The 20065-nt window shown below is 51.3% G+C and overlaps 1 protein-coding gene across 1 annotated transcript; it reads left to right on the top strand.

The window, feature by feature from the left end:
• The first annotated feature begins 582 nt into the window (after nucleotides 1–582).
• Nucleotides 583–2089, top strand: Gprin2 (G protein regulated inducer of neurite outgrowth 2). Its single transcript, XM_059273149.1, has one exon. It carries the CDS (start codon nucleotides 583–585, stop codon nucleotides 1948–1950), a length of 1368 nt encoding a protein of 455 aa, XP_059129132.1. The 3' UTR covers nucleotides 1951–2089.
• Nucleotides 2090–20065: the final 17976 nt, after the last annotated feature.

Here is a 20065-nt window from a genome sequence, read left to right as displayed (position 1 = left end):
CGGTCTGAGATGTGTCCCAGTTCAGCAGGTCAGGCTAGAGAGGATGGGAGAAGGGCACGAGCAGAACCAGGGAAGTTCTCAGCATATCGGGTATTCATTGCTTCCTCACCCCACAATCCTTCTCTGAGGCTCTACCCTGGAGGCCCCAGTCCCTATTCAAGTGGATGCTGCCAGTCCCAGGAATACTCAGCTGTGCTGGCTTTAAATCTGCAATCTTTCTGTGTTGTTTGGCTGAGAGTTGTTTTCCCAAAGCCTCCCTATGATGCCATATGCCCACTCTTGGGTTCCCCTCCCACTGGCCCCTACACCCACACCTATCTCATAAGTATGGTAAACAACTGGCATGGTGGTGGTCTCCAGGGCCCATGTCTGGAGTGGTGATTATTAGACATTTGCAGTGTCATCTGTGCATCCCACAGCAAGCCTTGATTTGAAGTGTCTGGTGTGTGTCTGATACCCTTATGGCTCTGATCAGTCAGGTCGACTGGGACAGTGTAAGCTCAGAGAAGAATGCAGCTGAAGTACCAACACCCAACTTGGCTTCACTCACTTCCTTTTTTTTTTTTTCTCTTGTAGGCAACCATGAGTTCTAGCCACCCTGAACCAGGTGCCCGGGAACCCCAAAGTCCCCGCCCACAGCTTCTGTCCCAGAGTTCTTCCAGCTTGCTGTGTGAAGGCCAGGAGCAGAGGCCAGAGCTGCGCAAGAGTGCCAGCAGCACTGTGTGGCAGGCACCGCCAGGTGAGGCCAGCACTAGTCCCCGGACCCTGGAGGAAGAGGGGTGCCAGACTGAGAGCATGGAGCAAACACAGACCTCAAGCCTTCGGTCACAGGCCGGTGCTGGAGGCCACTGGAGAAGCAGCACCGTTGGCAATGTGTCTACCATGGGCATCGGAGACCTGTGTCGCCTACGGGCCCCCAGTGCGGTAGCTGTGCAGAGGAGCCACTCAGACTTAGTCCATAGTACCCAGACCCGGGGTCATGGCGGTGCTCAGAAGGCCAGCCTCAGCTGTTCTGCCCTTGGCGGCTCACCTGTCCAGAGGGCGCAGCTGCAGCCTGGAAGTGTTACCGGTCAAGAAGGGCAGACCCCTACAGGCCTGCAAAGTGACCTGGCTTCAGAGGATGGGACTTCTAAATCAGCCTGCGTGTTGGGGGAGAGTCAGGTGTTAGTGCCAGCTGTGAAGCTGGAAGGTCCAACTGGTCTCATCAGCAGTCCCCAGGGTGGACCCAAAGCTACTGGACAGCTGTCTACCACTTCCTGCCATGCTCTGCCCCCAGCAGCCCTGCTCTGCACTGTGAGGGAGGCTGCAGCTGGTGGTTGCTGCCATGCCCTGCCTGCCACAGGCATCCTGGCCTTTCCCAAATTGGTGGCATCAGTGAGTGAGTCTGGGTTGCAGGCTCAGTGTGGGATGAAATTCCACTGTAAGATGCCTGGGGGCATCTCTGGGCACCCTCACTGCTGTGTCCACCCTTGGGGGCCTACAGGGCTAGCCACAGAGTCTGGCTCCAGGACCAAAGATGTGTGGACCATGACCTCAGCCACTGACTTGGCCTTGGGTGTGGCATCAGCCCAGGATGCTGGGGTTCAGGTAGCTCCAGTGGCAGCCTGCAAGGCTGTGGCTACCAGCCCATCCCTGGAAGCACCTGAGACTCTGAACATATTCCCAGAGGTAATTCTGGGGTCCGGCCTTCAACAGGCCTCATCCCCCGTGAGGGAAGTGCGATGGGATGCTGAGGGCATGACATGGGAGGTGTATGGAGCCTCAGTGGATCCTGAGGTGCTCGGCATTGCCATCCAGAAGCACCTGGAGATGCAGTTTGAACAGCTGCAGCAGGCACCAGCCAGTGAGGACAGCCTATCTGTAGAGGGCCGCAGGGGCCCTCTGCGGGCTGTCATGCAGTCGCTGAGGCGCCCCAGCTGCTGTGGCTGCTCTGGAGCTGCTCCAGAATGAGGAATTGTGACCCTGAAGCTGGCCCTGTCTCTAGACTTGGTCCTACGCCAGTGACAGTCACAGCAGAGACTCTGTGTCACCAGAACCCACCCTCTCACTTGAACATCAGCCTTGGGCTTGCCGTTCCATGCAGCTGGGCTGTCTTATTAAGGGCTTGATTCCCAAGAGCCACATCTCCATTCCGGGCTCTGGACTTTGGGACAGGGTTTTTGCATTGCACATCAGCAAAATCCTGATTTCTTTCCTGTAAAAGTACTTAACCGTTTGTTTAGTCCGTCCTCAGAACTTTGCTGTTGCTCCCCCAGGACTCTTGGTGGTTTTATTTTAATAGCATTGCTAGGAGGTAATGAATTGTGACATTATGCAGGAGGTCCAGGTGGCGGGGATTGTCTTGGTTCTTAGAGAAGTGACATTGCTGGAGGCCTCCTGCCTGCCATATCCTGTGCTCATCACCTACCTTGTTGAGGCTTCACCCCTTTTCAGATGTCACAGCAGAAGTCTGGCAAGGATCTAGCTGATGAGCTCTGAGGTAGACAGTTCGGTATAGTATGGAAAGTTTAGAGCTGGGGCTCGCTGAGCCCTGGTGCTGGCCTGAGACATAGACCTAGGCCAGCTCAGTGTAGCTGGTGACAGGAAGGACTAATTGAATGAATAATCTCTGCCAGGTTCTGAGAGTCTGTGAGGAATGAGACACAGTCACTGCCCATGGAGTGCAGGGACCAGAGCATTACAGAAGGGCTGTGTGTATATCACTTGGAGGGGGGTTGCAAAAGCCTGCCCCTGCAGGTCACTGTATCAGGCCCCCGCCTCAGGAAGTGGAGACCAGGTGGCCACCTGTCCCCAAATGTGTGGCAGTACTTGAAAGGGGTGCCTTCCTCACCCCACTCCATTGACTTTTATCCTAGCTGGTACAGTTCTTCTGGGAAGGAGCTGGCCAGGGGGCCTGGCCTTGGGGTTCCCACCAGATAGGAAATGGCTAGAGATGAGAGGCTCTCAATGTCAGGGTTAGAAATGGCTTATGTTAGAAATGGCCTAGCATGGGCTAGGCAATAGGGGCCAGTAGATTTGGGTGGGGAGAGGGGGTACAGCCTTAGCTGCCTGATTTTATTACCCAAGGGCTTCTCAAGGCCCAGGAGGATTGGGGTAGTCTGTTGAAGATCCTAGGCTCCTGGAGTAGAGCCCCTCAGGTCATACATGTGAGATAGCTCTGGGGTTAGGTAGAATCAGGGCCTCTGATTTGGCCATGTTCCTGTAGGACTGAAGCTCTAATAAATTGTGCAAGGGGGCGGGGCTGAGGCCACTCCTGGGACCCTGGGGCCTGAAAGATGGCTTATCTGCCCCATCTGCAAGGTCCTGGTGCTCACTGAAGTAGGGAAAACTCTGCATCGTGGCTTATGGTTTGGAGGAGGAATGGCATGCCAATGGGTCAAAGAAACAGGCAAGATAGGCTGGCTTTCTGGGTGAGGAGCATCAGTCTTACTGGTACCTTGCCTTTCCCAGGGAGCAAGCACACCCTTAAAGTCCTGGGCACGTGTGAATATTGTGTGATACAAGGCAGGTACTTCATGCGCTGGGGTATGGCATATGATCACCTCGTCTCCTTCACACATGGGTACCAGCAGCCCAGCCTCGGAGCCTGAATGAGAGTGAGTGGATAGCTTTGGGGACCTGGGGGCAATGCCACCTTCACACAGGGCCACAGTTGAGAAGCTGTTGACACAAAGGGCCTGGGCAGGTGGGTGACGTGGAGACAGGTTGGAGATGTCTGTTCTGCTGAAATATGGTGAGCCACTGTTGTGGGTACCATTGGTGTTCATCAGCTGGGAGGCTGGCTGACAGGATCTGCAGAAGGTGGGGGAAGATTCCCACACCTGTGTGTATAGTCTGTTCAGTGAAAAGAAGTCAAGAAGGCTGAGATCCTTTCATCTGGGGCAGGAGGACAGTGAGGTCACTTTCTGGGACAAGCGAGGGTGGGTGGGCAAGCTCCGGAGGTCCACATGAAGGGAAACAAACAAGGGCTTGCCTATTGATAGTGAGACCTATTGTACCAAGACCTTCTCCCCTGCTACATGCAGCTCTCAAGTTCATTGTTGGGCAGATTGTGCCAATCTGCAATTCCTGTGTTGTACCTGGTACCCAGATGAAAGCCAGGGTGGGCCCACTGTGGTCAGGACAGACCAGCCAGCCACCCTCTTCATCCTCATCTGATTTCAGCTTCATCCTGACTGATAAACATCTGTATGATGGTGCTAGAACCCAGCCCAGCCTGTGTGTTGGTTGGAACGCCTGGAACACCCACTAGCTCAGCTGTACAGCGCCTGTTCCCAGGTCTGCCTGTGGCGCCTGTTGACTTAATTTCTGAACTGGACCCATTCTTAGTCCCTTATGGGCCCCCTCCTGGGTAAGGCCTGATTTGGGTACTGGACCAGGTCACTGGCTTTCCTTATAGACTTCTGCCCTTGGACTCTTGATTTCTGGCTGGACATTTGGGGTCCCCTTGGAGGTGGTGGACTCACTGTCTGTGTTTGTCTGCTTTTGAATTAAAAATAAATACAAATTAAGAGATCAGAGCTTTGCCAAGCTTTGGCAGAACTGGGGCATTGGGCATGCCGAGTCTTGTTTCCTTTGTTCTGGTGAATTCTGTCCTGAGGCAGAAACCCCAGAATTCAAGGGCTCTGTAGGTTTCCTCTCTGTCTTCTGGGGCTACCCGCTTCTGTCTAATTATTCTCCTTCGGAGGCACCTTGGGCCTTGGACAGCTGAAGCCTGGCTTCCCGGGGCTTTCCACCCCTAGGACTGCCTTCCTGTGGGTAGCATACAAGGAGCACAGGCCTTGTCTGGTTCCAGGCTGCATCACTCTCTCAGGGAACCACTTCAAATGTTGGCTCTTTCCCTGCTGGTGGTCACAGTACTGGGGAGGGTGGGACGTAGAGAAGGACCTCTTCCACTGTGACATCACCTGTCCCAGTCTCTGTCCGCTGGATATGTTAGATTATTGTTTGACAGTGGCTGAAGTGGGCCCTCCCCATGTAGGTCCTAATAATTTGGGCTTGGGGTGGGCCACCATAGCCTAGGGGTTTAGAGCTGGAGATTGGACTCTGGATTCACACTGATGTTCATAAAATCTTGGTCAAGGCACCAGCCCTGGAGACCTGAGACTTCTTCAGCTCTACAATGGTGTGGTAGCAGGAGCTCACTTTTGGCTTGTGGGAATGGAGTTGCATAACCTGGGCTCACACGCTGGTGTTGCCCAGGGTTTCATGGCTGCAGGATGGGGCTACTAGCTCTTTGCTGCTGGCCTGACTGCTCCTGTAGCCCACATCCCATTCCTTGAACTTTCCTCCTTCAGAGCCTCATCCCAGGTCTTCACCCCCAGTTTTGTGCTCTGTATAGGACATGTGCCTTCTGGCTGCGGAGCCTCTGAAATCAGTTCCAAGAGCCACACAGAGAAGGAGATCGCTCCCTGCCGGTCTGTTGAGGCAAGGAGAATAAGGTAGGGAAGGACAGAAGCCAAGCAAGGGTGCGACCTGAGGCCAGCCTAGACCCACAGCAGAGCTCTGGGTCTCCCAGGGTGGACAGTAGACCCCGGGGTGATTTAGCTCCTGGGTATGCAGCTAGGAAGCTCCAGGAGCCTTGAGGTAGCCCTCTGCATGGAGCCCTAAGGTCTGTCCCAAAGGGAGTGAGTGCTGTGTACCCACAGGTATGTGCATTTGTGCCTGCATCTGCCCATCACCCAGTCCATACCACCTGTGGTCCACAGACTGCCCAGGCCTTTCCTCTAGGTACAATTAAAAACAGTTCACCTTGATTGAAGGTGAAGCTTGGCATCTCTCCATGTTGAGTTCTCATTTGTCATTTGGCCTGGCCCAGTTTTATCATCTGATAAAAGTCCTTTATGAGTTCTCATCCAACATGTCAGACTGGGTAGGGCCACTGTGGTGTCTAAAGCATGACACTGGATTACTCTATTGTCATCATGGTCCCCAGCACCCCTCCCCCACAATCCTCGCAAACACCTTGGGGGAGTCATTCAAGGCCAATTTGTTAAAATCAGCGTCACCTAAGTCCAGTCCCAGGACCCTCTCCTTCAACAAAGGAGGGTGGTGTGACCTAACAGGGGTGTGGGGTGTGGGGGGTGTGGGGGTGGGGACGACACCACTCAGCAGGGCTGCCTTCTCCTGCTTCACCTGCTTCTGTTTGACACACTTGGAGATCAGCGAGCTAAGATTTAGACTCCATCTTCTTGTCCTTTGGGGAACAGAGGCCAGCTCCACTCTCAGCCTTGGCACACCCACGTAGCCTCCTAAAAACTGTTCCTGGCACACGGGGCTTAACCTCCTAGTTTCCTGGAAGGTGACATCAAGGGTCAGCAAGGAACCTCCTGAATATCTGTTCTTTAGAAACTTCGTTGAGCCCTACAGTTGGCTCACCTGCTTTGGAGGGAGTCCCTAGAAGGACCTGAGAACCATGTTTACTTGTAGGATTGGGAGAACACAGGATTTGTGCCGGGTCTGTGGTCACAGAGCTGTAAGGGCACCTGGAAACCTTGAACTTGTTAAAAAACTAAGACAAACCAAAGTGTCGCAGGCGGATCGGATTGGGGCAGCTGGGCAGTGTCCGACTCTTTCTGCAAGAGCTGGGCACATGTCACCTTTGCTATCCTTGAGCCGTGACTCTGCAGGATTCACGCTGAGTCATGGGCCACCCTCCCTCAAGCTGCCAGCCAGAGACTGTGCAGCAAGAAGGCAGATCTGGGTCCTGAAACATGAGCTCTCCAAACAGATATCCTAAAACTCACTTCTGTGGCCTCACTTTATTAGGAGGGGATGTGAATTGGGGGCTCGAAGCTTAGACTGTGAAGTGTGTTTCCTTTTACAGGTACCCACAGACTTGCCTAGTCTGCCTTGGCCTGGGACAGTTCATTTCACAGCATCTTTCTGGAGAATAACCCTGGCGTGCCCTTTTTGCACACGTGTCTCTGCAGCCCAGGGCAAGGTGGCCTCCTACCCTCTTCCCCTCCACGTTCTTTCTCCAGCGTCTCTTCCCCTTTCTGTCTCAATTCCTCTTGTCCCTAGAACACTTTCTCTCTCCACTGTCCCAATATTCCTGTCCCTGGAGCTTCCTTCAGTTTATGTCAGGGGCCTGTCCTGCCTTGGCTCTGTCACCCCAAACCTCAGTCTTTCTCTTCCTATGATCTGGAGCATTTCCCCTAGGCCAAGGCTTGGTCTGGGTCTCAGTGTCCTTGATTTTGGGGGGCTCAGCCCTTCTCCTCCACCTGTTCTGTTTCTTTCTGGACACACACTAAAGGACTGTGTTTACAAAATGCTTTCCGAGCAGACCCTTAGACAGGGAGGCCTCCCTGGGGTCCCTCTGCTGGCTTCCCATTGCTTTGGAAGTTGCTTGTCAGTGGTCCTGCTGGGTGAATGCAAGGATGCCAGGCTGACTAGAGGGGCATCCCAGGAGTTCTCAGTTTGCTGGGCACACTTGCTGGCGCGAGGTAGGTCGTCTCTTCCTTTGAATGCTCAGAATCTTGCTCTGCTCGATAGGTTTGGGTGTGGTTTGAGCCTCCTTGGGGGTGGGCCTAGCAACACTGTCCTATGCTTGTGTCTTTCCTGTGTGGAACTGGACTCCTATCCAGGAAGTCAGGTCTAGAGACTGGGTCAGAAGATTTCTGACTTTGACGCCATGTGCCTACATCTCCCTTCTAGACCTGAGTAGCGCAGAAGTAAGGAGCCTCTGTCGGGCCGGAACTTTCTACTTGCTCCCCCAGAGCTAAACTGGGATGCTGGAGCCCAGGGGCAAAGAGAGAATGGTCTTCTCACCTCGTACCACTTCTGTCCTCGCTGGACAGAGCTGTCTGTCTGTCCCCTGTTCCTGCTTTTCTTCGCTCAGTTTTAAAGGAAGGTCTGAGAAGACAGTGGGCATGGGTGACATTTTGTATGTATGCTTCCTGGATGCTTTACTTTGAAGAGTTTCTGCTTTTCTTATCATAGAACCGGAGGTATGAGGGAGGGAAAAGGTTTCTTGTGCAGGTTTCCATTCCTAAACTCACTGTGCATGGCTTCTTTTTCTTGAGGCGGACACTCCTCTGGGCAGGGCAGCAGCTAGGAATGTGGTCACAGATCATTGGCCTGGGAATAGTGCAGAGCATTGCTGAGGCCCAAGTCAGCAAGGACAGCCATGCTTTAACAGAGATTTTTACTGTTTATTTTTTCATTAGTTTGGCTTTAAGATATTACATTAAGACATTATTGGTCTTAACTACAAAATCTTCTGGCATGCCTGTGCAGTTGGTTCCTAGCCACTGCCTGATTTCCTGGGCCAGGCTCTTGAGTCCCCTCCTGCTCTGGAACTGGGGCTGAGAGCAGATGCTCATTCCAGGACACACTGCAGCTGCTCCACACTGTCAGCAGGGTGACCAGATGCCCCCTAGTGGGAAGGTGGGGCACAGCATGGGAGCCATGTACTGGGTGGGGAGTGGGAGCAATGATGTATCAACAGTGTCCAGTTTCACGGTGAAGGGTGGAGCTGCAGGGTTGGTGGATGGCCATCTGGGCAGGCAGTCTCTTCACTGCTGAGTCCATTTCTGACACTTAACCCCGTAACACTCCCTTCCTGTGGGGGCTCTGGTCGATCTGGACCACAGTAAGAGGATTCAGAGAAGACAGGGAAGGCAGAGCCAGGGCAGCAGCGTAAGGCACCGTTGGAAGGGACACCCGTTCTCCCTGAACCTTCCACTCCATATGGACTCCGTGGGTGAGGGGCTGAGTGGGAACCCGTCCCTCCCACCTAACCCACGTGGTTGTGTAGATCTAACGTCGGCTTACCTTCGCCTCTCAACTCACCCAGAGCCTCAAATGTGCTTGGCTGTCTCACCCAAGACGGTCTCCCCAGGCCCGAGGAAAGGGTGTGGATGGTCAGGGCTCCCCTTGATTTGGGCAGAGGAAGGGGAATAGGAATAGGGTGGATGTGAAAGTGAGCCACCACAGGGGGTGACTGGAAGAGATGGACTGGACCTAAAGCTCCTTGTGGGGAGGCAGCATCTCTACCTGGAGCCCCAGGCTGGCTGGGGATCAAAGTGTAGTGGGAGTCTAGAGGTGCTAGAGAGCGCAGCTGCTCACGGATGGTGGGTGAGAGGACGGGGATTTCACCAAGGAAGTGAGGATGATGGGTATGCATGGGAATGAAGAGTGGGATGTGAGCAGCTGCCCTGGCTGGCTTCCCTTCCGGAGTGTGGGGCAAGCGCTCCTTCCTCTCCATGTTCACATGGGGCTCTTAGGCTCTCCTGACTTCGAGTAACTGAATTGTGAAATGAAAGTTACCGGAATGGTTAGAACGCTTCCTTCCCACTTAAGAATTCAGGAGGTCTCTGGTTCCAGGCTTGGTTCTGTGGTTCAACACAGATACCAAGGAGTCAAGTTCTTTCCAGCTGTCTGCTCTGCCATCTTTAGGGTCTTAGTGAGGGCTGACCTTGTGGTCACATGATAGCTGCTGCACCTCCGGGCATCATATCCTCATCCAAATCTGCCACAAGAAGATATTGGCACACATATTAAGAGACTGAAAATTGGGTTTCTTAGTCTGGTTCATAAAATAATTTAAAAATGGTCCCTGGAGGAAATTCGAGGGTGGTTTTACTGGAATTTGTGAGGAGGGTGGAAAACCAGCAGGCAAGCTATGTGTCTGAGCTGTTGCCAGAAGGAAGGAGATGGAGTAGATGAAGACGGGGAGAGAAACCCACACCGGTTGATTAAACCAGCTCCAGTCTGCTGGAGGTCAGTAAGTGCAGCTCCAGAAAAAGAGGGAGACATCCCAGAGTGTCTGGGAACTCATACCCAGGCTTTGGCCAGTATCTGAAAGAAAAAGAAATAGAAGACAAGGAGGAGTTACGTTTTTACGAGTAACGCAGAAAAGCAAGCAGGTTCTGCAGTGACATTCGGAGAGCATTTGCAGTGAGGGCGGGTTCTGGGAGGGACAAGGGCATCATCTCATTCAAGGGGTAACTTTAGCCTCTCACCTTAGCATGTCTTCAGGTAAACCAAACTTGGGGAGGGAAGTTGGGGGGTGGTCCTGGCCAGGTGATTGACAGGCCAGCTGCATTAACCCTCAGGAGGGGGCAATAGTAGAGAATGCTTGTCTCCGGTCTCCTGACCTGGTAACCAGTGGTCTCTTTATGACATCTGTGGTTTTGAATGTCGTCTAGTGGGGACTTGTGTGGCAGGCAGCCTTTTCAGACTGGCTTCTGTCACCTTCTTCTGTGTCTTCATGGCTTGTGTAGGAAGCCACGTGTAAGTCTTCACCACTTGTGAGTAAGAATGCCATGTTGAGGCAACACAAGCTTGTGGCAGCTCCTCCCTTTCACGGATACTGGTACCCTACTGAGACATTACCGGGGAGTCCTTAACTAAAGGACTTCTAGTGCCAGACTCTCTCACCTGGGAAGTGAGTTTACACCCAAGGGGGTACTGGTTGACCACATATCCTGCTCCCCACCCCCTCCCCTACCTCTTGCCTGGGCATCAGAAAGCCTGGCTGCAGACTCCTGCTGTGAAACCTTCCCTAGCCTCAGACACAAACTCTTGAACTCCGTGTGGGCTCTGTGCCCTCTCTTCAGAGACCCTGCCATGCTGTCTGTCTCGTGTGCTGGCCTGAGCTCTCCTTGGAGCCTCCACCACGGCTATTGCCTCTCTGTCTGTCCATGACGTTAGTAACTTTCATCATAAACTCTGTACTCCTGGTAATATGTCCCAGTGTCCTTGAACCCCCTCTGAAGCCGTTCAGTTTGTTCACTTCCTTTTAGTGCTGAGCAGTATTGTATTGTATGGCTGCACCAAAGTCTGTCTGTCCTGCTGAAGGACATCTTGTTTGCTATGTTTGGGATTCATAAATAAGGCTTCTACAAACCTCGTCATACGGATGCGACAAAAGTCCAGTTCGGTTGGGTAAATTCTTAGGAGCATGATACCGGATTGAGTGGTAAGACGGGGCTCTAGGAACTCCCAATTCAAAGCCATCTCTCCCAGCAGCCACCCAAATTTGTGTTCCCACTAGCAAATAGGAGAGGTTTGTTTCTCACCTTTTTTATCTTTAGCTAACACAAGCTAAAGTATCACTGTGTACAAAATTTCGTAGGTGTGTGTGAGACTACCTGTAGAGTAACTTTTTCATCCAATAATACATCAGCAGATTACTTTTCAAAAAGAATTTTATCCACAATGCCTGAAAATGCTCATTTTCACACCCATGTTTGACTGTGTCCTACCAAACTTCAGTATTTTGGCAATTTGACAAGTGAAAAAGGTCTTTCCCACAAGGCTTTCACTACGAGCGAGTGACATAGTATTCTTTCCGACTGCCTGGGTGAGATTCTTTATCTGGTGACTTTCAAGATGTGTAATATTGGGTAAGTTACTGAATGTCTCTGGACTTCAGTCCCTCCACCTATAAAATGAATTAAGCAGCTGTCCTTGCCTTGTTAATTGGACTAGAAGGCTCAAAGGTATCCATCGTGTAAATGCTAACACCGCCCCGTCTCTAAATATGTGGTAAGTTAATGAATATTATTATGTAATATTTTTGTGACAGTTTGGGTTTCTTGGCTTATGATCTGGCAGTTCATATCGATTCCTTATTTTCTCTGGATTTTTCTTTTGCATATTAATTGACTGGAGCTCTTTGTGTCTTAATAAATTTCATATATAAGTCATTTGTATTTTTTTTTATCAAAGTGTTTGATTTTTATCTCTGGTTCTGAACCAGTGTGACATTCTTCTCTGGAACACAGCTCATGCGGCCCCACTTTTCCCATCTACGGTTTCCTTCCGAGGACTGTCACACCAGCCAAGCCAATGTATTTTTCAGCAAGGGAGGAGACTGGCCGAGGCGGGTCAAGCAACCTGCCTAAGGACACCAGGGAGTTAGTGTCCAGTCACACCTTCTCTTGGGTTCTTAGGTTTGGCCTTTACCCTTAGAAAGAGGAGAGGGTTTAGAGGGTTAGGGAAGAGAAGGTCCGAGTCACCAAGATAGGCAGCTTTAACGTGTCCCCCTCCCAGAACCCAGGAGCTTGGGTCCCTTGCTCTGGTAAGTTTGGACTATCCAAATGGAGGATATGAGTTCACTGAGAGAGGCTCCCTGCTTGGTTTGTGGTTGAAGAACAGGTGTGTGTGTGTGTGTGTGTGTGTGTGTGTGTGCGTGTGCGTGTGCGTGTGCGTGTGCGTGTGTGTGTGTGTGTGTGTGTGTGTGTTCATGGAGTATTTTGAGATTGGTATAGCTTCAAACTGAAGCTCTTCCTGACTTCCAAGTGATGGAACTACCAGCGTGAGCCACTAGGCCTGGCTCAGTGTGTCTGATCTTGATGTAGAACAGGACTTTGAGCTGGATGAAAACGGTAGTCAGGCCTCAGCTGTTCAGCTGTCTGTTTCACAGTGCTCCTCAACTTGTGATGGGCTGTGTCCTGATCAACTCACCCATGTTCAAACCTGGCCTAAGTAAAAAATGCATTTAATATGTGCAACCTCCCTCAGCCCTGGCTTAGCGAAAGCTCAACCTAGAGTATCCTCTCCTTTTCTGGACTCTGTAGCATTCTCTACATCTCCCAAGGTTGGGAGCCAATGAAAAAGCCTGTGGGAATACCAGAGCCTGGCTGGTAGTTTTCCTTCTGGGTGGCTCAGGGTCCTTGACAGTGGTTACCAGTCTCATGGATTGATGCCAAGTTATATGCCAAGTACTATTTGTTTGCTTGTTAGTTTATTTATTTACAGATAGGGTCTTACTCTGAAGTCCAGGCTGGCATAGAACGCGTGCTTCAGTTCCACAGGTCCTAGAGTTACAGGCATGAGCCACCATGCCTGGCTTCCCTCATCTTCATTCTTATCACTCTAGTTCTCATAGCCACAGGAAGTAGCATGTTAGTCCATTTCCTAAATGCTGCAGGTCAGATAACTTACAAAGAACAAGGGTTATTCGGTTCGTGATGCTGAAGGCTGGGATGTTGGCGATCAGGTGGCCATATCTGGTAAGGCTCTTTCTGCTGGTAGAGATTTTGCAGTCGACCACAGGGTAGCACCTAGACATAATGTCCTATGTGTCCTACTGCCCTTTCCTGCCTTTCTATAGCCACAGTCCTATGGGGTCAGGGTCCCACCTGAACAGGTTCGGTTAGTCTTCGGATGAGCCCCATCATTGCCGCTGTGTAGTGTGGAGATGAACACCAGCAGGCCAGAGGTGTGCCTGAGTATTGGGTGGAGCTGGCACTGCTCCCAAGCCTGGCCTACTACTACCGGGCCACTTGTCAAGGTTTGCAGTAAATCAGTAAGTTGCACAAGAAACATGGATGGCTTTGCAGGGCCTCCTCTTACAGGTCACCTAGTACAGCCCCAAGTCAGGCCACTGTAGCTTTCCTCTTTGTGGTTCTCAGGCTTGCTTCTACACCCTGGGCATCCTGTCTAAGCCCGGATGCCTCGCCTGATTGAAGGGGCCACTGCTGTACCCTGGAACTCTCTGCTAGCCTAGCATTCTAAAATCATTCCTCCAACCACTCATTCAGTAAACACTGCCTGAGACCTGCTGTGAGCTATGCGCTGTAACCAGCACACTGGGGAAACAGGCCCAAAGACCAAGTTATGGCCTTCTCTATAGTCTGGAAGCTACTGGTAGAGAGGGAGCGGCCGAGCTCCTTTGGCTGAACTCAGCCCAGTGCTGGTGGCACCTGCTAATACCTGTAAGGTGCCTGGTGGTGTGGTCCAGGCTGAGGGATCAGAGAAGTCACCTGAGCAGAGGCAGAGGCCACTGAGGGAGGAAGGAGGTTGCTTCTGGGAGGTTCTGAAGCGGTAGAATGAACTGGAAGAGGTGTGGAAGAGCCCCACGGGACATGAACAGCTAGGCAAAAGAGCTGGAGATGCCTGATTGGGGAAGGCAACCCTGGGCAGGTTTCAAAATGGAAAGAAGTGTCCTGATGTTCAGGACCAGGACTCTTCTGCTGGCTGCATTGTTGACCCTGAAGGCTTTGCTGTCCTAGTGGCAAAGGGGCCTGCGTGGGTTGCCTTCTGTCCCCCAGGGCTGCCTAGGATCCACACTTCTAGCTGGACTTTTTCCGATTGTCATCTCCAGGCCTGGCTGGAAGCCTGGAAAGTCCACAGCTGGGCAGTGGCCTCATGAGGAGAGAGTAGAGCCTCTCTGTCTGATGGACTAGAGCCTCCCTATACCTAGCCTCTTGGGGGAGCCCAGAGCCAGGTGTCCTGTAACTGCATGCCTTCCAGACTTGGTGTTGAAAAGCTTGGTGCAAGCCGGGAGGAACTCACCTGAGCACCCGCCAGTGGGATCCTCTCCATCCGAGGAACGAGCTATCTCCAGTGCTGACAGACCCAGGCATCAGCAGGCCTGGGCCTGCCACAGTGTGGACAATATAACTGTCATCAAGCAAGAAGTGCAACCCAAGTTGAGACAAAACCCTTGCCGTGGCACCCGAGTTCTTGATTCGACATGCTTATGGTACATCCTTGTTCTTTTTTAAGAGTTGAATTTATTTTTGATTGCTACAAGAAAACATAAAACTGTACATATCACCACGTGATGTCTTGATACATGCATACACTTACATTGTTTAAATCAGCTTAAATATATCTAACTCCCCAAACATCATTTCTTAAACCTCACAAACCCCTTTCTGTTTGAATGTAGAGCGTGTGCTTTCTTAAAGGAATAATGTAGAACTTTTCTTTTCCTTCCTTACTCCATCGTGAGCTTCTCAGGGATGGGGATACTGGCTGTTAGGTTTGTTTTCCAGCACTTGTTCCTGAGGATGGCCTTAAAGGGAACACAGAGTTTTAAAAAGTCAAACTGGAGCCTGAAGTGACTGACCAGGCCAAAGTCTCAGCCAGGAGGAAGCTGAACACTGGAAAGTAGCTGCTGAGACCACTGTTGCCCTAACGATTTGCAGGTCTCCACTGGCATCAGGTGAGCCCCTCATCTGGAGAAAAGCCACGGGACCCAAAGGGATGAAAGTCAAAACTTAAGATCTAGGAGCCTGCAAAACTCTCCTTTTAGAGCAGGGATTCGGAGAGTATTCCTGGGGCCTCATCCCCACCCTCAGCATCGGGTACTCCTGGGGTCTCATCTCATCCTCCCTCAGCATTGGGTACTTGTAGCTAGAGTTTTCCTGCCTTGCCTACAGTCAGGACAAATCTTTGTCACCCGCCACAGCCGCTCAGACCCAACCAAGTAAGCACAGAGACTTACATTGCTTACAAACTGTATGGCCGTGGCAGGCTTCTTGCTAACTGTTCTTACAGCTTAAATTAATCCATTTCCATAAATCTATACCTTGCCACATGGCTCGTGGCTTACCGGGATCTTCACATGCGGCTTGTCATGGTGGCGGCAGGCAGTGTCTCCCTCACCCAGCTTCCTGTTCTCTCAATTCTCCTCTCTGTTAGTCCCGCCTATACTTCCTGCCTGGCCACTGGCCAATCAGTGATTTATTTATTGACCAATCAGCAACACATTTGACATACAGACCATCCCACAGCAGGTACTCCTGGGGCCTCATCTCATCCCCCCTCAGCACACTTCTATGTTCTGATTCAGCACCAAGAACTTTCCACCTTGAACCCCCGGATCTGTCTGTCCCAGCGTTTCCTGTGGTCACAGGAGTAAGTCCAACCCACCCACAGGCTCCCAAATCCAGCGACTCAACAGCTTCCTGAACAGCCTGTGATCATCGAGGGGCAGGAAGTGGTAGATACAGTATCTAAGCCTCCTCACCCTGGAATGGGACAATTCTGAGGGATTGTTGCACAGGGTGGGGGAGGGTGACGGGCGAAGCCTCATTTACAGATTATATGGGTCATTGCTAAACAAAGGTGTTTCTTGTTTTTGTTTTGTTTTTTTCACAACTCGTTTTTGTTTTGACAAACCACAATTGACCAGTGTCACATGTGTATCATTTACTAATGCTGGTGACCTGGACGACTAACCCAGATGTCACTACTAATCCCGCACCAGGGTCTGCTCAAGGTGATAGGATCAAGGAGGGTAGCAGAGGCAGGCAGAAACGCTGCCTTCTCTATGCACGCCATGGTTCCCTTCGTGGTGGTCAGCCTCTCTCTGGTTAGCTTTTTAGACTCCGATTTTCTTACACTGCCTTTGGATGGATGACTTTTAACTAGGGCCCACACGACTCCCACAGCTACTTCTCCATGTAGGGACTGGGAGGCATCTCTGGACATCATTCCTCCTCCCTGCTGTGTTGTTGTTCACGGGTCCCTCCCACAGGCCACCACTCTGTGTTCACGCTCCTCACAAAGGCCCTTTAAGTAACTTTCCTTCCTTCTCAGCCCTCAGGACTCCCAGCCGTGGCTGGTTTTGCCACCTGGGATCCTGCAGCAAGGTGAGGCTGTGGATCCCTTGACTCTGGGTCTGCCGTGAGCAAAGGCCTGGATGCCTAGAGCTCCTTACCTAGCTAGGGTTCTCTCTGGGCCACATCCTTCCAAGCGCTTGGCATCTTATTCAAAGCGTTGAAATGAAGGCACACCTTTGCAGAATAATAGCAATGGAACTTCACGCAAAGCAGCGCAGTAGTGTAGATCAGGAAGAAATACCCTGTCAAGACTGACAGCAGCACAGTCTGGAGACTTGCCTTAGTGGTTAAGGACACTGGCTGCTCCTCTTCCAGGGGACTGGAGTTCTGTTGCTGGTACCTATGCAGGGCAGCTCGAAAAGCCTGTAACTCAAGCTCCATGGGATCCTGCGCCCTCTTCTGGCCTCTGCAGGCACCTGCACATATGTGGCAGACACAAACATAAATACAAATTGAACAAACCTTTAAAGATCTTAAAAGAGTGACATCAACTCACACGAGTGAGAAAGAACTCAGAAGTTCTGACTATTGTTTGGGGGCTTTGTTTATGAGGTTCAAGCGAAGAAGGAGTTCCATTACCAGAGGTGTGATTTTAATTTTTTTCTTCTTCTCCTTTTCCTCTTCCTCTATTATTATTATTATTATTATTATTATTATTATTATTATTATTGGCTTAAATCTTGTTCTTTCAATTCCTATGTGACTAGCACCTACTGGCTGAAGACCTATGGGCATCCCACAGGGATCAGGGCCCTGCTTGAGCAAGCCTGACGACCTTTCATTCTAGCTTAATGTTTTTAAATCCAAGCGCCTCCACTTCCGTCTTTCCCACGATTTCAGCAGAGCCAGAGGCAAATAAAGGAAGCTAGGGGAACAATGAGCGAGAGCTGTGCTTTCTGGCTGCTCAGCCGGTCTCACAGACTCTACACTTCTCCCTGCAGCTGTGAGCGGAAGTCGAGGTCAGGTGCATACAGGACTGGAGGAGATACAGCTCTGCAGGGCAGCGCCTGTGTTTCCAAATCATCCATTCATAGAATCAACAATTGGCCTGTTTACGAAGTGCTCACTTGGCATGCATTTATATGTGCCTTCCGTGTGCCAGACATTTAGCTGTGTTTTGGCTGCTTGCAGATTCCACCCACCAGGAGTTCATAGCCAGGGGGAGATAAATTGTGTTGAGTAGAACAGTCTATGGTGTGATTAAAGCTCAGTCCCGCCTACCTGTTGGAACAGTCCCCTCCAGGATCTTCCTGCCTTTCAGAGTATTTCTTGTCCAGCATGGTGGCAAACGCCTTTAACCCCAGCACTGGGAGGCAGAGTCGAGTAGAACTCTTAGTTCAAGGCCAGCCAAGGGTACACAGTGAGACTCTGTCTCAAAATGTCAACGCAAGAACAATAAAAATTTCAAAAAATGTTTCTGTACACAAATCCTGAAGTTCAGATGGGGCCCTGCTCAGGTTTTGTCTGGGTGACTTTGCTTGCAGAGAGGATGCCCCTTAGTGTCAGAATGAGAGGAACCGAAGACATGAAGTTATGCAGTGAGGTGGGTCCCAGACAGCCACTGGCACAAAGAACAAAGCAGGGCCAGCAGCGGGGAGAGCAAGTATTCCTCTGGTCCCGCATCGGTAGATGGTAGCTGGCACTTGGCTGTGGTGTTCTGTTTTTCCTATCCACCGGCCCCAGGAAGCTGGACTGTACACGCACACTTTTCTCTGGAAATTAAGCCCTGCCCCCTGCAGGCCCTGGAGTGGCTAAGCACCCTGGTTTCCCACTGCGCTTCTTTTATATGAATCCCAAGAGCCAACTGTCCGTTCTGGGGCTATTGCTTTGATGGCAAGATTTGGAGGTTTCTTGTCATCTGAGTGAGTGAGTGAGTGAGTGGGTGGGTGGGTGGGTGGCACAGGGTTTGGGCAGGAGGCATTCAGCCGTGGTAAGGGAGAGGAAGGGCCGTGAGGAAAGGGGATATACATGGCATGTTGATGAGTGCATGAAGCTGAGACAAGATCATACCCTGTGACTTTCTTCCTTGGAGCACCTCTCTCTCTGAGGTCCCGCTCCCCTCCTTCCCGTGGCCAAATGAAGAGATGCTGGCCACTTCCCCAGAGCCTTTCTCTGTCTGGTGAGATGGACGAACAGTTGAAGGGCAGCGGATGACGGCTCTGCTGTTGGAAGCAGTGGGCAGCTTTAGCCTTTCACCACAGGAAAGGCGACCCTGAGTTCCCTCGGCGACCCTCTGTTGGTGCCACGGGGTCTTGCAGATGCCACAGTGCCCCGACAGCCTGTCTTCTCCCCCTTTCAACAATTCATGCCACACACTAACTGTTCCCAGCAGTAAGGGAAGACCTGGCAGTCCCTCCCCAGGCAGCTTCCCAAGCCCCATCTCTACCTCTCCTCCCCTCCCTTCCAATCCAACCAGCCCCTATCTGATTTCCAGTGACCCCTTCCCTGCTTTACTTCTTAGTTTATTATCCGAGTATGCATACCTAGACCCTACAGTTAAGTCTTGCCTGTTTTAGAAAATCACGAATGCCTTTCAAATGCCAGCTAGTACATAAATCGTCATTTAGTGCCCTGCCCCCATAATTTATTTGTTAAAGACTCAAATCATTTTTAGTTTCCCAAAGTTTGGGTTTATTTATTTTACTTCCCGACAGCAGTTTCCTCTCCCTCCTCCTCCCAGTCCCTCCCCACAATGCCCTCACTTCCCCAGATCCACTCCTCTTCCTTTCCTTCAGAAAAGAGCAAACTTCCCATGGATATCGACCAGCCATGGCACATCAAGTTGCCATAAGACTAGACACCTTCTTTCCTACTAAGGCTGGATGAGGCAAACTGGAAGGAGGAAAGGGTTCCCAGAAGCAGGCAACAGAGTCAGAGACAGCCCCTGTCCCTGCTGTTAGGAGTCCCACAAGAAGACCAAGCTACACGACTGTCACATATGTTCAGAGGGCCTAGGTCAGTCCCATGCAGGCTCCCTGGTTGGTGGTTCAGTCTCTGTAAGCCCCTGTGAGCCCAGGCTAGTTGATTCTGTGGGTTTTCTTGTGGTGTCCTTGACCCCTCTGGCTCCTACAATCCTTCCTCCCCCTCTCTCACAGGATTTCCTGAGCTCTGCCTAATGTTTGTCTGTGGGTCTCTGCATTTGTTTCCATCAGTTTGGGGTGAAGCCTCTCTGATGACAACTGGGTTAGGCATCAATCTATGAGTGTAGCAGAATATCGTTAGGAATCATTTCATTGACTTTTATTTTATTTTGCCAGTTATGTTTGGTTCTATCCTAGGTCTCTGGGACATTCAGCCTCTGGGTCCTGGCCCTCCAGGCAGTGTCTGGGTGGGCTCCTTCTCAGGGTATGGATCTCAAGCTGGACCAGTCATTGGTTGGCCACTCACACAATTTCTGCACCACCTTTACCCCAGCACATCTTGTAGGCAGGACAACTTGTAGGTCAAGGGTTTTGTGGCTGGGTTGGTGTCCCAGTTCCTCCACTGGGAAGTCTTGCCTGGTTACAGGAAATGGCCCATTCAGGCTCTGTGTCCCCAAATGCTAGGAGTCTTAGCTAGGGTCACCTTCACGGTTCCTGGGAGTTCCGTTGCACTAGGTTTCTAGCTTGTTCCAGAGATGCCCTCCAACTCCAGCGGTATCCCCCAGTACTCTCTCCATCCATCCTTCTCCCACCTAATGCCTCCTGTTTCCAACCCCATTCCCCCGTCTAGACTCCTCCTCCCATCTGCTAGCTGCATCTATTCTATTTTCCCTTCACAGT

Source organism: Peromyscus eremicus, chromosome 9, assembly GCF_949786415.1.
Source record: "Peromyscus eremicus chromosome 9, PerEre_H2_v1, whole genome shotgun sequence".
Lineage (NCBI taxonomy): Eukaryota > Metazoa > Chordata > Mammalia > Rodentia > Cricetidae > Peromyscus > Peromyscus eremicus.
This window is presented reverse-complemented; position numbering and strand designations above follow the sequence as displayed.